General features: G+C 39.6%; 1 protein-coding gene across 1 annotated transcript in view; it reads left to right on the top strand.

The window, feature by feature from the left end:
- NECAB1 (N-terminal EF-hand calcium binding protein 1) overlaps positions 1 to 13,111 on the top strand; it is a 53,843-nt gene that overhangs the window by 17,779 nt on the left and 22,953 nt on the right. Inside the window, 2 exon segments of the mRNA XM_066204790.1 lie at positions 7,400 to 7,425; positions 9,774 to 9,871. Of these exon segments, the coding sequence (XP_066060887.1) occupies positions 7,400 to 7,425; positions 9,774 to 9,871 (124 nt within the window).

Raw genomic sequence — 13,111 nt, 5'->3', positions numbered from 1 at the left:
AGACTCTGCAGGGCTGATGGCAGCAAGGGGAAGGGTGTTGGAGCAAATGCAAGTGCTGCAAAGACACCAGAAGACTCTCTTCGTGTTGACAAGGAGGGTCATGGAGAACATGGTCTGCAGGTTGTAGTAATTTTGGAGCTGAGGACCCACATAGTGTGCTGTGTCAGAGCATTAGGTAAATCGTCTCCTACTTAATTTTAATGTCACCTCGGTCATGTTTCAGCAAAGCAAGAATCCTTGACATTGTTTATGGTTTAGCAAGTAAGCCTTCACAAAAGTCATTGCAAATGTAACCTTGCTTTTACTCTTATCCTTTACCCTTCCCTCTCCCCAGTCATGACTTCCATGGAAATTGTTTTAGCATAATGGCATCCCCTGGGAAAAGGTGTCAGAAGATAATGAGAATATTTGGCGAAGTTACAAACTGGGAGATATACAGAAGGTGTCAAGGGGATTTAGTCTGCAGCACTGCCAGAGAGATAGTGCAATAAATGCTTCACTGATTACTGACTCACAGGAGTCTGTGGGGAATCAGACTTAGTTTTCTCTCTTTACTCATTGGTGAAATAAAGTCCTTAGTCAGGACCCTGGTTACAAGGTAGGAGGGAAGCTAGAACTGTTGAGGGCCTGGGGCACAGGCAACCTCCCAAAGGTAGGGAGGTCCCATTAAACCTTTGTGTGTGGCATAAGTTATACTGTGCACAAGCCAGAGATGAGTTTGGTGAGGATTTGAGAGCCTTGGCCACCTGCAGCACTGAGCTTATGCTGGGCATTTGTGGAGTGTGTCATGCTGCAGACACAGCAAATGCAGGATTTGGATGTGGCACTATGGAGACACATCTACACTTTCATGCCTGTGTGTCAGCAGGTGTCTAAGGCTCCCTCATGGACAGAGAGGTCACTAGCACCTAAGACATGGTACTGTTCACTTGGGCTTCAGCTCAGTTGCTCAGGCATTAGACATTTAAGATGCTCACACATGAAAATCACCCCAAGGTGGAAAAGATAACATAGGAGAAGTAGTTGGGACACAGGTGGTAGGAGAAATGCTGGAGCATTCGAAACAACACTGGATGCCTGTGTTAAATTACTTCTGAGTCTCCTCCCAGCTGGTCTATTAAACCCTCTCAACTCCACTGAATACACTGTGATTCCTTTGCCTGTCAGGGAAGGTTGGACAGCTGGTGCACATACGCACATCTACATTTAGGACTCGTCCCCAAAATGAACAAACCTTCCTCCCACCTGCCCAGGTCTTCATTAGCAGAGGTCTAGTTCCTCCCTTGGGTCAAAAGAGAGGTGCTGAGATCATTTGCCCTAGCAGCAAATTCCAAAAGGTGACAATTGGATGTTGAGGATGTAAGAGGCTGATTAGCAATCCTTGCAGCCATGGGAACCCATGAGCCTGGAGTCCAGTACTGTGCACTGAAACTAAAATTAAATTCATGTTTATATGGATCAGAATGCTTCCTTCAAGGGTCTGCTTGTAAACTTACTAATGACAAGTCCTCAGTAGTTTAAGGGTACTCTCTAAGTGTATTGATTATCTCTGCCTCTCCTTTTGTTATAGTTGGAAGGCATATTGCAGTCTCATGCTGTTGTTGATCTTTCACAGTTCAATATAAGTGCACAGAATAAAATAATTAGCTTCTAAGTAAAACATGGAAAATAAAAAAATTGTTTAGAACAATATGACATGCAGTCAGGATCTTTAATTAGGTGAACTGCAGGTGAGTAATTTTTTAAGGACTTTTGAATGCAAGAGGAAAGAGGAAAATAATATGTTGAGGTCTGACCATTTTTTAAAAACTGGTTCTTTTTGGTTAAATTAGAATTTCAGGCATATGGTGCAGCACTGGCATCAGAAAGATGTGTTTGCTGATATTTAGGACATCTATTGGCTTTAACACAGATGTCTCAAGGCCATAGCTACAGAAATCAGTTTGGAAAGAAAGCACATAGACAAAGGCAAGATACCAGTCTGAGTGAGCTGATTGTACATTTTAGTATTTCACAACTGATCAAAACAAGTTTGCCAAGAATGATTTACAAAATTCTGATGCCAGCAGATCCTCTGGTCAGACAAGACATGCTGCGAATAGAATTTTGCTTAGAAATTTTCCATATGAGTGGTTATTTTTAATGGGAAAATCAGCTTTCTGCAGAAACAAATGGCAATCCCTCTCAGCGAAAAAATCAAACAGTAATGACTATTTTCAGTTGGCTGTAACTAAATGGAGCTGACTTAAAGTGCTTCATCTCAGTTCTGCAGTAGATAAGATTGGCTTCCCTGCGGTTAGCTCGTTGCTTAATGGTAGGTATAGTTTGGAGGCCTCGTCCCTTCCATAACATGGCTTTCCCAGAGAACCACAAGAGTTTTAGTACCACTCAAAAATCACCTAGAGAAGTTTTACAATTCCATCAGATAGCTCTGAAGATTCTTAGATGAGTCCCACTAGGCTCCAGAGATTTGTAGGGATCTACCACCTGAAGGAGCAGATCACACACAGTTTCAGGGTCTACTGGGAGTCAAACATTCTCACAGCCACAGTCCTCCAACTTAGGGCAGTGAGACCCCCTTGGTCCATCACCTGTGTTGAAGACAGAGGAAAAGAATGCATTAAACACTTCTGCCTTGTCCATGTCCCTGTTTGTGAGGTGCCCATCCTAATCCTGTTAGGCTGATGTTATTTCTGTGCTGCCTTTTGCCATTAATATATTTACAATAACTTTTTATTTTCTCACACATTTCTGGACAGTTTTAACTCCAGTTGATCTTTGGTTGTATGAATTTTCATTGGCAAGCTGCATCTCTGTATTCTTCCAGGTCACCTGACCTTGCTTCACTGGGCAGACACCTTCCTTTTTCAAAAGAAGCTGCCTGTTCAGCAAAGCTGACCTTCTGCCTTGATTTCTGACATTTTGGAATTGCCTGCTCCTGTTCATTTCCAAGGAGTGTAAGAAACCAAAGTAAACATTTTATTATGTCTAAGAATAAATAATTTTATCTCAGGGTTTTGGGTATTTTTTAAAAATCAGTTTGTGATAAAATCAGAAATTGCAACATTATCCCCTTCTGTGGGATGAAACTCTGAAATTTGCTCTCTGTGGCGAAAGAGCCACCGTGATGCTGCATCTCATTTCCTCATTTAGGTTTGTGTCATTCAGACTCTGCAAAAAATTATAGCTCTGCAGCCCTTGTACGGTGCTCCACAAATTTTGTCATAGACCACAAGTTTTAATAGCATTATTCAGCCTCTTTTAGCAACACAAAGGTTGCTACAGCTGGGATGATTAAGGTGACTTGTCAGTGATATAGTCATCGCATCCCTATGAATCACTGCTGAATGCAAAAAACTAGAGGATTGTTTTTTTAGAGTTCTCAGTCAGGAAGAAAAAAACCCCTTTATTCTCTCCTTCAGTACTGCCACAGGCAGAGCAGTAAGTGATGATTCTGAAGTTATCACTTAGCCTGGAGCTAGGCAAACTAGGCAATTATTTAGTGAAGCAAAATGTGGGATAGCAAAAGAGCTGTGACCCCACTGCCCATGTCAGAGCCCAGAAAGCCAAGCTGGCTGCTGCCTTTGGGAGCCCAGAGGGTGCACAGTCCAGATGGGTCTGGGGTTGAAGAGCAGTAGTGTCCTCAGGGCAGCAGGAAGTTTGTATCCCCGCGGACAGAAGCTTTGTCCCACTTCTGCCTCCTCTTCTTCTTCTCTCTTTTCTGTGACCAGAGGACTGAGCTTCTTGCAGCACTGCATCCTACTGGAAGCAGTTTTGTCTTCACTGGTAAGAAACCTTGAACAAACCTGAACAAAAGGTGTTGTTTGCTGTTGCAAAGAGCTGTGAGGCAGAAAATCCTTAAAATGGAAGTGAGCACAGAGGACTCCTTTGCAAAACACCCTCAGTAGTGTTGGAGCGGTTACTTCATTTTGCTGACTTAAAGTGGGATGGTACACAGGTTTTCTTGTTGCAAAGACCTTACAGCTTTTTGGCTGAGATCGTCTATTCTTGGATGCCTATTCAGCTACCCTTGCAGAGTTTAAGTAATGCTCTAATTCCTTTTACTCACAATTTATATACTTCTACTTAACAATAAGCAATACTAGCTTCAAACTTTCATCCCTAAAACCAGATTTAGCAAAAAGACACACAAATGGGACTGAAAAGATAGTTAGTTCTAAAATAAACCAGTTAGTTAGCTTTGAAATAAAGATAGATAGTTAGATAGTTAGTTTTGAAACAAGTCCTTCTGTTATCTGAGAATGAAGAGAGAGCTAAAGAAGAAAGTGTTCTCCTTCTCCAGCTGTAATTCACGGCAATGATTTTCCTAAATTAAGTTAGTTCATAAAGTCTTTAATATAGTATTGGGTTCTTCAATAAAGTAGCTGCTTTATATTTCGGACTCCATGCTCTGTAAGATATTGCCTATTGGTCCAGGGAAATATGTAGATCTTCTGCTGGTTCCTCTGCCTAGAGGTGCCTTTTGTACCATAGAACAGTGTGTGTCAGGTGACTGGATGGATCCATGCACCCACAGCAGTGGACAAGTGGTGGAATCGCTTTAACTTTCTCTCCTCCCTGGCTGCCCCCAGTACAGTGCTAACTGTAGTGGGCAGAACAAGAGCACAACTGCTTTGTAATTCTACATTTTGGACCACTTGCAGAGGTACTATGAATAAGCACTTTTGCCACAGTTCATGCAAGTGAATTTGCTTATTTTTCTGTTGCTGGCCAATAGACATGATCAACTTTTCAGTGATCAGGACTGCTCAGTGTAATAGTCCTTTAAAAACATCTCACGTTTTTCAGTTAGAGAACATTTTAGACATGGACAGGTAGAAGGACTGCATCTAGTAGTCAGAAAGCAAATTGAGAATTATCATTCTGACATGATGTGAATGCATTTGCCTCACCCTGTGCTTTGGTTGCTTATCATGAGTGGAGAGCTGGTGCCTGGATGTGAGTCATCCAGCAAATATTGTTAATAACCTGTTCAGCATTTCCAGATTATAGGTCTAAGCAGAAGCATCCTTGAAATGAGGAACAGGTGCCTGCTGTAAATCTAGTACTGAGTTACAGAAACAGCCCTCTGGTGTGCACCTTACTCTTGTACTATTAAACACTTGCCAAACTTCTTTAAATATTTCTGTAGCACCTTGCAGGGAGCTCAAAATTGTTTGTATGCAGCAAAAGAATTCCTAGGTTTGTTCACAACTGTTTTTGAAGCAGCATGTCATTATTTCCGAGAGAACGAAATAATCACTGACACAAAATTATAGCTTCCCTGTCTAGAACAGCATCCCTTTCAAACAGGATACCAAGAACAATGAAGCCTTCAAGGGTATTTATGACAGAAGGAAGTACCGAGTATGCTAGACAGAAGTCCACGTTCTTTATGTCTTTTCTGTGTTTTTTCTCAGGCTGCATAAAATGTTTTGGATAATATTTTCTGGTTATTCAGGTGTCCAGTTCTAACTGAAAATGAATTCAGCACCTGAATATTTTTCCATTTTCACTGGTAGTCCATTTGCAGCTGTGCCACTCCTGTCAGTAGTACAGTATGACAGCCTGTTGAAAACAGGGATGTTGAAAGCCTCTGACCCACTTCCTATGTCACTTACATGGTGCTGAGGACGTTGAAAAGAAGACAGATCAGAATGGATTTAAATATAAAATTTTAAAAGAGAGCATGAATTTGTCTGGCTAACAATGTGAAAGGCTGTTTTAAACACAGTTATCAAGCTGTGCACTAAGAAATGCAGAAGTATCTTTTACATTAAGTGATATGGGCAGATGATGTGAAGGAGCAGAAAATGCAGAAATTTATGAAAAAAGAGCAGGCATTATAACAGCAAACTCCTGTCACTTAACCACATCATATCCTGTCAAGGCTCTTTGACTCGGGCAATTTTCCAGCTTTCAGGGTTTCAGTTTGCATTTACGAGCTGAACATCTGGACTGTTTCAAAACTGACTGCTGAACTGCAGAAGTGTTGGCCAGAGACATTTGATCATAGATACTGTAGTGATCTGTGGTAAACAGCCTAAAGGTGTTGCAGATGCTTTTCCCCATCACATAGTTTGTTTTCCTAAGAGTTGAGTTTCACAGCTCTAGCACCCGTTCATACAGACTGTGAATTCCTTTATACCTGCCACCAAGGTCATTGGAGAAATCAGGTGCAAGTCTCATTTGCAGCCGTCTAACTTGGCCTGAATCACCTTCAATTAACAAATGTTGTGTGAAAATCTCATTTCCATTATCAATTAAAAGTGTTCAGAAGTTTTTATAGCCCTGAGTATGCAAGTTTGTGATAATCCAGGATCCTGCAATTTCTATAATTTTCTCTCTCTTGTGAAATAAAAGCCAGATGTATGGAAGTTAGCAGTGGAGAAAGTGATTTTAAGATAGTACTGTGTCATCATTTTATTAAAAGGTCAATTTAAAAATTCTATTAAAAAGATAAATTAAAAAATACTAAGTGCAATCAGCCGTTCAATATTTACCCCTCAGAATGATTCAAAGAGGACATTCATGCTTTTAAGTTTCTTTAATAATCTGTTTCTTTTCCTCCTTGGAAGAAAGGCAATATGGTAACTTTCAGTAATGACCTGTAGGACAAATGTTTTTTTTCTTTTAACTATTAGAGTTGATCAAAATGAAATCTGCTTCAAGCAAACAGGTTTGGATTTAATAGAATACTTCCCTGCATTTATGCATTTCTATAACATTGGCATGGGAGTATAGCTGTACATCTATACTTTTCACATCACTATTTTGCCGAAGTTAGTAGTGGTGAAATGGTCTTGCATGGCCAGAAAGTCTTAGGAGTTATGTGTGCTCACGGGCTGTGACAGGTTTTATCCTCCTGTACTGTCTCTCCCACAGAACACTATTGTGCAGCAAAGATTGCAAATGGGAGAAAGTTATTGGGTTTTTTCTTCTTTAGCCTGGAAGGCCAAGCTCTCTGAGCCTTGCTGTCCAGCATGACAGCCACAGAAGAGGAGTACAGGCAGAAAGGTGGAGAAAAAAACCCCAAACCTAACAATTCTGATGTTCAGATGGATTCCTGCCAGAACTGGGGCCAAATGTGTAAGGCCTGAGGAGCAGTGACTGCATCATGATGCACAGAGGCTGAACTTTAGAGTGAGTCTGCAGTGAGTAGGAAAGTGCCCATGGGAACATGCTCAGGAACAGAGGCTGCACCTGAAGCCATCTTCAGAAAGAATGCAGCCTTCTGCCCCAAGGCAGCAGAGCAAGAGCCAGGCACTTGCATCTCCTGCTGCAGCCCAAGCAGGGGGTCTTCATCTCCCAGTCAGGCTAATATTTGAGTTGCACTATTTACCAGTACAACAAAAAAAATTACTAACCTCACTAACCTCTTATATTATTATCTTTCCAGCAATCTTGACACAGAAGAGCTCTGTGGTAAGTTCTTTTTTGGGAAAGAACATAATCTATGCCTGCAGCAGCCCTGTGCAAACAAATATGCCATGTGATTTTTTTTTTCCTGTTTAATCTTTGTAGCTCAAACAGAAAATAATTTCCACTCAGAGAACTCCTGGGAAAATGCAGATGGCTTATAATCTTTTCAGACTCTGTCATCCCCCCATGTGCAGAATTTACTTCCAAAGTATTTTTCCTAATCAGTATTTCACACTCTCTGAGATTCAAGATCTGTTCTGACATAAAGATAGATAGATGATAGATAGATAGATAGATAGATAGATAGATAGATAGATAGATAGATAGATAGATGATAAATTACTTGTATTTTATTTCCCTTTAGTATGAGGTATTTTTTCTGGTTAGTTTCTCACTTTATACCCCACTAAAAGAAAATTCATTACTTTCCTCCCACTTGAGCCAGGGAGAGCAGCAAGTTTGACAAGTTCTATGATCCTTTGTCACAATAAAGCTTCTGCAAGGCCTAGATTTTGGCCCAATTACCCATTTCTGTACCTCATTCTGAGCTGTGAGTCATTTCACCAACACCCTGTTTGCTCTCCAGCTTATCTTACAGCACCTGATTTAGGAGTGCCTCTTGCAACAGAAAACAATTTACAAATGTTTTCTCAGGTTCTCCCAAAAAATGTCAGAAAAAAAAATCATACTTGTCAACGCCAGCCAATTTCTGAGGGAAAGATGGCAGCCTGAAAATTTTCCAGTGGTCAACAATGTTAAACACCTTTAAAAGGTGAATAAATAAAAGTTGAATACCAACTCATTTACTCACCCACAGTGTGATATGGCGAAGAATCCACTAAAAGACACCTCACCCCGTGGCTTATAAATATATGACAAAAGGCTTGTCTGAAGTGAAGTGGGCTGTGACAACTTCTGCTGGTTGAGCATCTGGCCAAAACTGTGTAAACCTGGCTGAAGAAGAGAGGTGGTTTTGTTCCACAGGGGATTTATTGCATGGATGTTGCACTGGAGGCCTACAGCTTGCTGGCTGAGGGGATGTCAGTCCAGCACTGATTCTGTCTACCGTCTGTTTTAGTTAAATACAGGCTGCTTCAAATGCCTTTCAAGTCTTTGACTTGAATGTAGCCACAAGGATGTTTCTCATCCATGATTCTGGTACTGAGTTTATTCAACACATGTTGAGTAAACATGTATTGTTTATATATTGTGATTATACAGCTCTGAGTTGTATCAGTTCACCTCAGAAATGAAGCTAAAAAACATCCAGGGTACTAATTCATACGTTTCCGTCCTAAATAATTTCATTCAACCTCTCAGCAATACCAGGTCGTGTCACAGTGTTCCTGGTAACTTATGTTTTCATGATTCTCCTGAGAAGCTCATGCTGACCTCTTAAAAGCCCCAAACGGTTGCTATTGATTATTTCAAAATGCTCCTATCTAATCTTGTCTGCCATCTAGATGTTGATTTTTGTGCTCTTCCAGGTGATCTGATGTCTAAATGTATTGTCTAACAAAGTGTCAAATCCTTAATGTAATTTTATTTATTTATTTTTCACACTTTTTCCTTCCTGTTCTTCCCTCTATTGTATTTCACCACATCAACTAAATAGAAACTCTGGTCATGATTTCTCAGGTTTGCTTCCTCTTTTTGCTGTAATCCCTCTGATTTTACATCAGCTCTTTCTGCTAAAAAGCCCTTTGCTTTGAGAAGCTACACAAGGAGATCGTGCAATTTATTATTTCCATGATTTTTATTAAAATGAATTTTGCATGCATCATATTTGTTGAAAATATCACAGCACCTGGGACTAGAAGTTTATCTGACCAACTCATGGTGTTTTCATTTCTCAGAGAAACAACTGCTCTCAACCAACCCTGCCTCACAACAGCCGCCACTTGATATTATCTGCTCTAAAGGAATTATTCATTTTTGTATCAATATAATCAAATTCACCACATACATACAAAAGCTTAATTTCCTGCTAGTAACTATAGACAATTAGACAGAACATCAGTTTACAAAGAAGATGTAGATATTTTGAAAAGAAGTTGCTTTCCGCTGTCAAATTGATAGTTACATTTTCTGTAAATTTGGCAACTCATTTATTGAAAGAAAACGTTTAGAAATACTGGTTTAGGTTTTTCAAGTACACCAGGAATGATTTTGCAGAGAAAAAGTACAAAATTTAAAACCAAAATTATTGTTTTCATTTTAATTCCTTTCCATTTCGTATTTAGATGTTTAATAATGCCATAATAGAATTCAGACTTGATAAAGCTGATATTCAATGCAATACTGGTTTTTCAGGCCATTTGTAGGTGATATGGGATTTTGTCTTCTTTCAGATTATTTTTCAAAGCACTTAGGAGAAAATGAAAATGTTCTATCTGTCTTGGAAGACTTAAACATAACCATACTGAAGGCAATGGACAAAACAAAGAAAGTAAGTAAAAACTGTGAAATTCTCTTTACATTGTATATTTTGTTTGTTTGGAGTATTTCTGGTAGTTTTCTTATCTGAATTTACTAATTCATATTTAAGTTCTTCCAAATATATGTGTTTGGAGCAAAATCCAATATATAAAGGCTTGTCAAAATGGTTGTATACGAAATCTTTAAAGTCCTGTCTGCAAACTATTACAGTTTGGATATAGCCAAAATTCTCTTTGTGAATGGTCTGAAGAATGTTCTTTGCATGTTTGTACAAAGAGGGTTCTATGTCCCCTGCCAAAGTAAGTATCATCACCAACATTTGGAAATAGATCAAATTTGAAAAAAACAACATAGTTTGTTGAGAGAAAGCTCCTGGCCAAGAGGAAAATTTAATTTCCATTTGAGGCATTTTGAACAAAAGCAGTGGTCACAGAGCCTGCCAAGAGGAGGCGTTAGGGCTGTTGCCCACCAGCACAGCACAGCAAAGCAAGGGGACTTTTACCGTGGAGAGAGGAGGGGTTTCTCAGGGGAAGAAGGTCAGTTTCTCCACCTGCACATCCCACCAGGAACATGACCATGCTGCTGGACATGCCAGGCAGCAGATCCACCTGGCACTCAATTCATCATGGTTGTACTGCTCCTGTGTTCACACCACATCCCAGCTGTGTGTCTGACCAAAAGTGCCTTGATACGTTGGGTGATTCACTCCTCTTCCCTGGCTGAACAGGTAAATATCCTGTGCAAGGTGGAACAGCTCCAAAAGGTGAGGGAAAGCACAAACCAGGGAAGTGAACCCAGATCCTCCAAACCCAGTCACAGATCCACACCATGCTAGTCATGAAAACCAGAAATTCCAGCCAAAATTATTCAGTGAGATCCTGTGGGGTCAAAAAACCCTGAGGTTTTTTTTCAATCAGTGGAGAGATCAATGTGGAGAAAGTTATGCTTCTTTAGTGAAGCTGTTATCTTTGGTACTTGTGTGCTTGCAGGAGTAAAGTATTCATACATTTTACATAACCTGACAAAATAAAACCCCAAAAGTGTAGCTAATTTATTTAGAGCTTGAGTCAGGAAGCTGAATGTCTCTTCATTCATGCTGTGCATCTTCCACTCCTAATGAAGTGAATGGGCACTGACTCACTGTCTTGTTGAGCTGGATATTAAAAAGCAACAGATTGGTTCATTTGAGCTATGCATTATTTTAAAAAAACAGCCTGTGTATAAAATACTGCTGCTGAAGGGCAGGATACCATCTCACAATAACTGGAAGTAAATAAAAGACAGCATTAAAGAATTATTTCAGGAGTTAATTACAAGGAGGAGTCCCAGTAGAGTAATGAGATTATAAAATATATGTACTGGTCTGACTAGAAATATGGATAAGAAAATCTGCAATATTACTAAGTGTTCATTTGTCTACTTGAAGAACCCATCTAAAATATAACCAAACCACAATTTTTTTAAAATTTTATTTTCTTACCCGAAGATTCAAGCCTAATGGGTTTTCTGTCTTTCAGGAATGCTTCAGCTGATTATTTGTTAGAGGTGACAGGAACAGACAAGGCTAACACTGGAAAAACACTTTTAATTCCACTTAGTAGAAACTGTGTGTGAAACAGTCAAACAAAAAAGATGTCCTCAAGTATTCTAAAATAGAGCTTTCTGCCAAGGATAAGCTCAGCCATTACAGCTTTGTATACAAATTAAATTTTCAATTCAAAATTTGGATTGTTTTCAACAAGAACTCAGTTCTAAGGAAACAGATAGGTTCTTTGACCTCATTACCTGAAAAATCATTGGAGTGCAAATATTAAAATTTCTATCTTAAATAGTTCAAGTTTTACTTAAGTTTGTGGTCTAAAATCTGGACTACAGCCATCTAAAATCAGAGCTGGAGGTGGAGCAAAAGTTAGTACATTAAGATAGCTTAATAAATTATGTTCTTCACCAGTGACACACAAGATGTGAGGCAGTTCATAGCTCCAGCTGACTCCCTGCTCATGCAAACAGGTGCTCAGAAGTGATTGGTCTGGTTTTAAATGGTCATCATCATTCATCCCAGGGAAGACTCGGGTTTCCTTTCCTAGTGCAGCATAATACTTTGTCACCATTCTGCCACTGAAGCCACTGAGTCCCTTGAAGAGTCACTGAGTAGTAGCAGCATTTTTTACTCTTCTAAGTGATGCCCTAGTTGGAAAATTCATATATGGAAAAGAAGTCTGGAATTGAAGACCTACACTGTGACACCCAGCAGCACACGGTGTATCTACAGCGGCTGAGTCAGATCCCTCCTTCCAAAGCAAGCTAAACAGCATCTGGGAAGACAGGGAGCCCTTGGGAGTGTAGGAACCATTGCTTGATGAGAAGGTGATAAACTAAAGCTGCAGAGAAATAGATTTCTCCAACATATTTCTACAGGGAAAGGACCGAGTTGCATTTGCAAGCACTATACTTCAACACAAATCCCATTGAACCAGAAGGTGGTAGGGGAGCTACAGTCTTTGTGCTCTGGTACTGTTTTCCCTGTGTTTTATCCTTACAGCAGGAAGGAAAAACATCTGAGGAGTTTTAGAGGGATTTGTGGCATTTGATATTTGATCATTTCTCTCCTTAGGATGGAGAGTCTGCATGAGTTGCTTATACTAGAGTGGTGAGGACAGGTTAATCTTTGGCGTCCCTTGGTTTTCTTGGTCCTGCCGATATTTTCCAGAACAAAGTGCTATCTGGATAGCTCTGTTTATTGCATTTCTTCTTCATCCTATATACAGGCAGTATTAAAAATTAGACACTCAGCAGAACTTTACAAATGCATGCTTCAGGCCTTTTTTTCTGACATCTTTTATAAAGCATATTTAGTTAAAATACTTAATCTTTTTTATTACCCACATGAACATAACACTTTCAGCAAGCTGCATTTTTATTACATTCTCTAGCTTGCAGTCACATATAAATATAATTAAGGAACATTTTTCAACCCACAGCTCTGAAAATGAAATGTCACTGAGTAATGATGTAGATAGGTAAAATAGACCATTTGTTTAAGGTGCTCAACATCTCAACTCTATTGACTCCTGAATATTGCAAATCAGAAACTTACAGATTAAATAACGTCTTCCTTAAGTTACCAAGCTGTAAGATTGTTGCTGTTTGTCAGCTATTTGGTAAGAACAAGTTTTGCTTTATCATTTTGATTTCTGATATTGCTATAGTTTATTGCAAATGCAACCTTCTGCTGGTGGTGAGCTATTTT

Source organism: Chamaea fasciata, unplaced genomic scaffold (genome assembly GCF_029207755.1).
Source record: "Chamaea fasciata isolate MVZ Bird 193981 ecotype frontalis unplaced genomic scaffold, bChaFas1.0.hap1 SCAF_1, whole genome shotgun sequence".
Taxonomy (NCBI): Eukaryota; Metazoa; Chordata; class Aves; order Passeriformes; family Sylviidae; genus Chamaea; species Chamaea fasciata.
The sequence above is the reverse complement of the archived record's forward strand: the minus strand, read 5'-3'. Positions and strand labels throughout refer to the sequence as shown.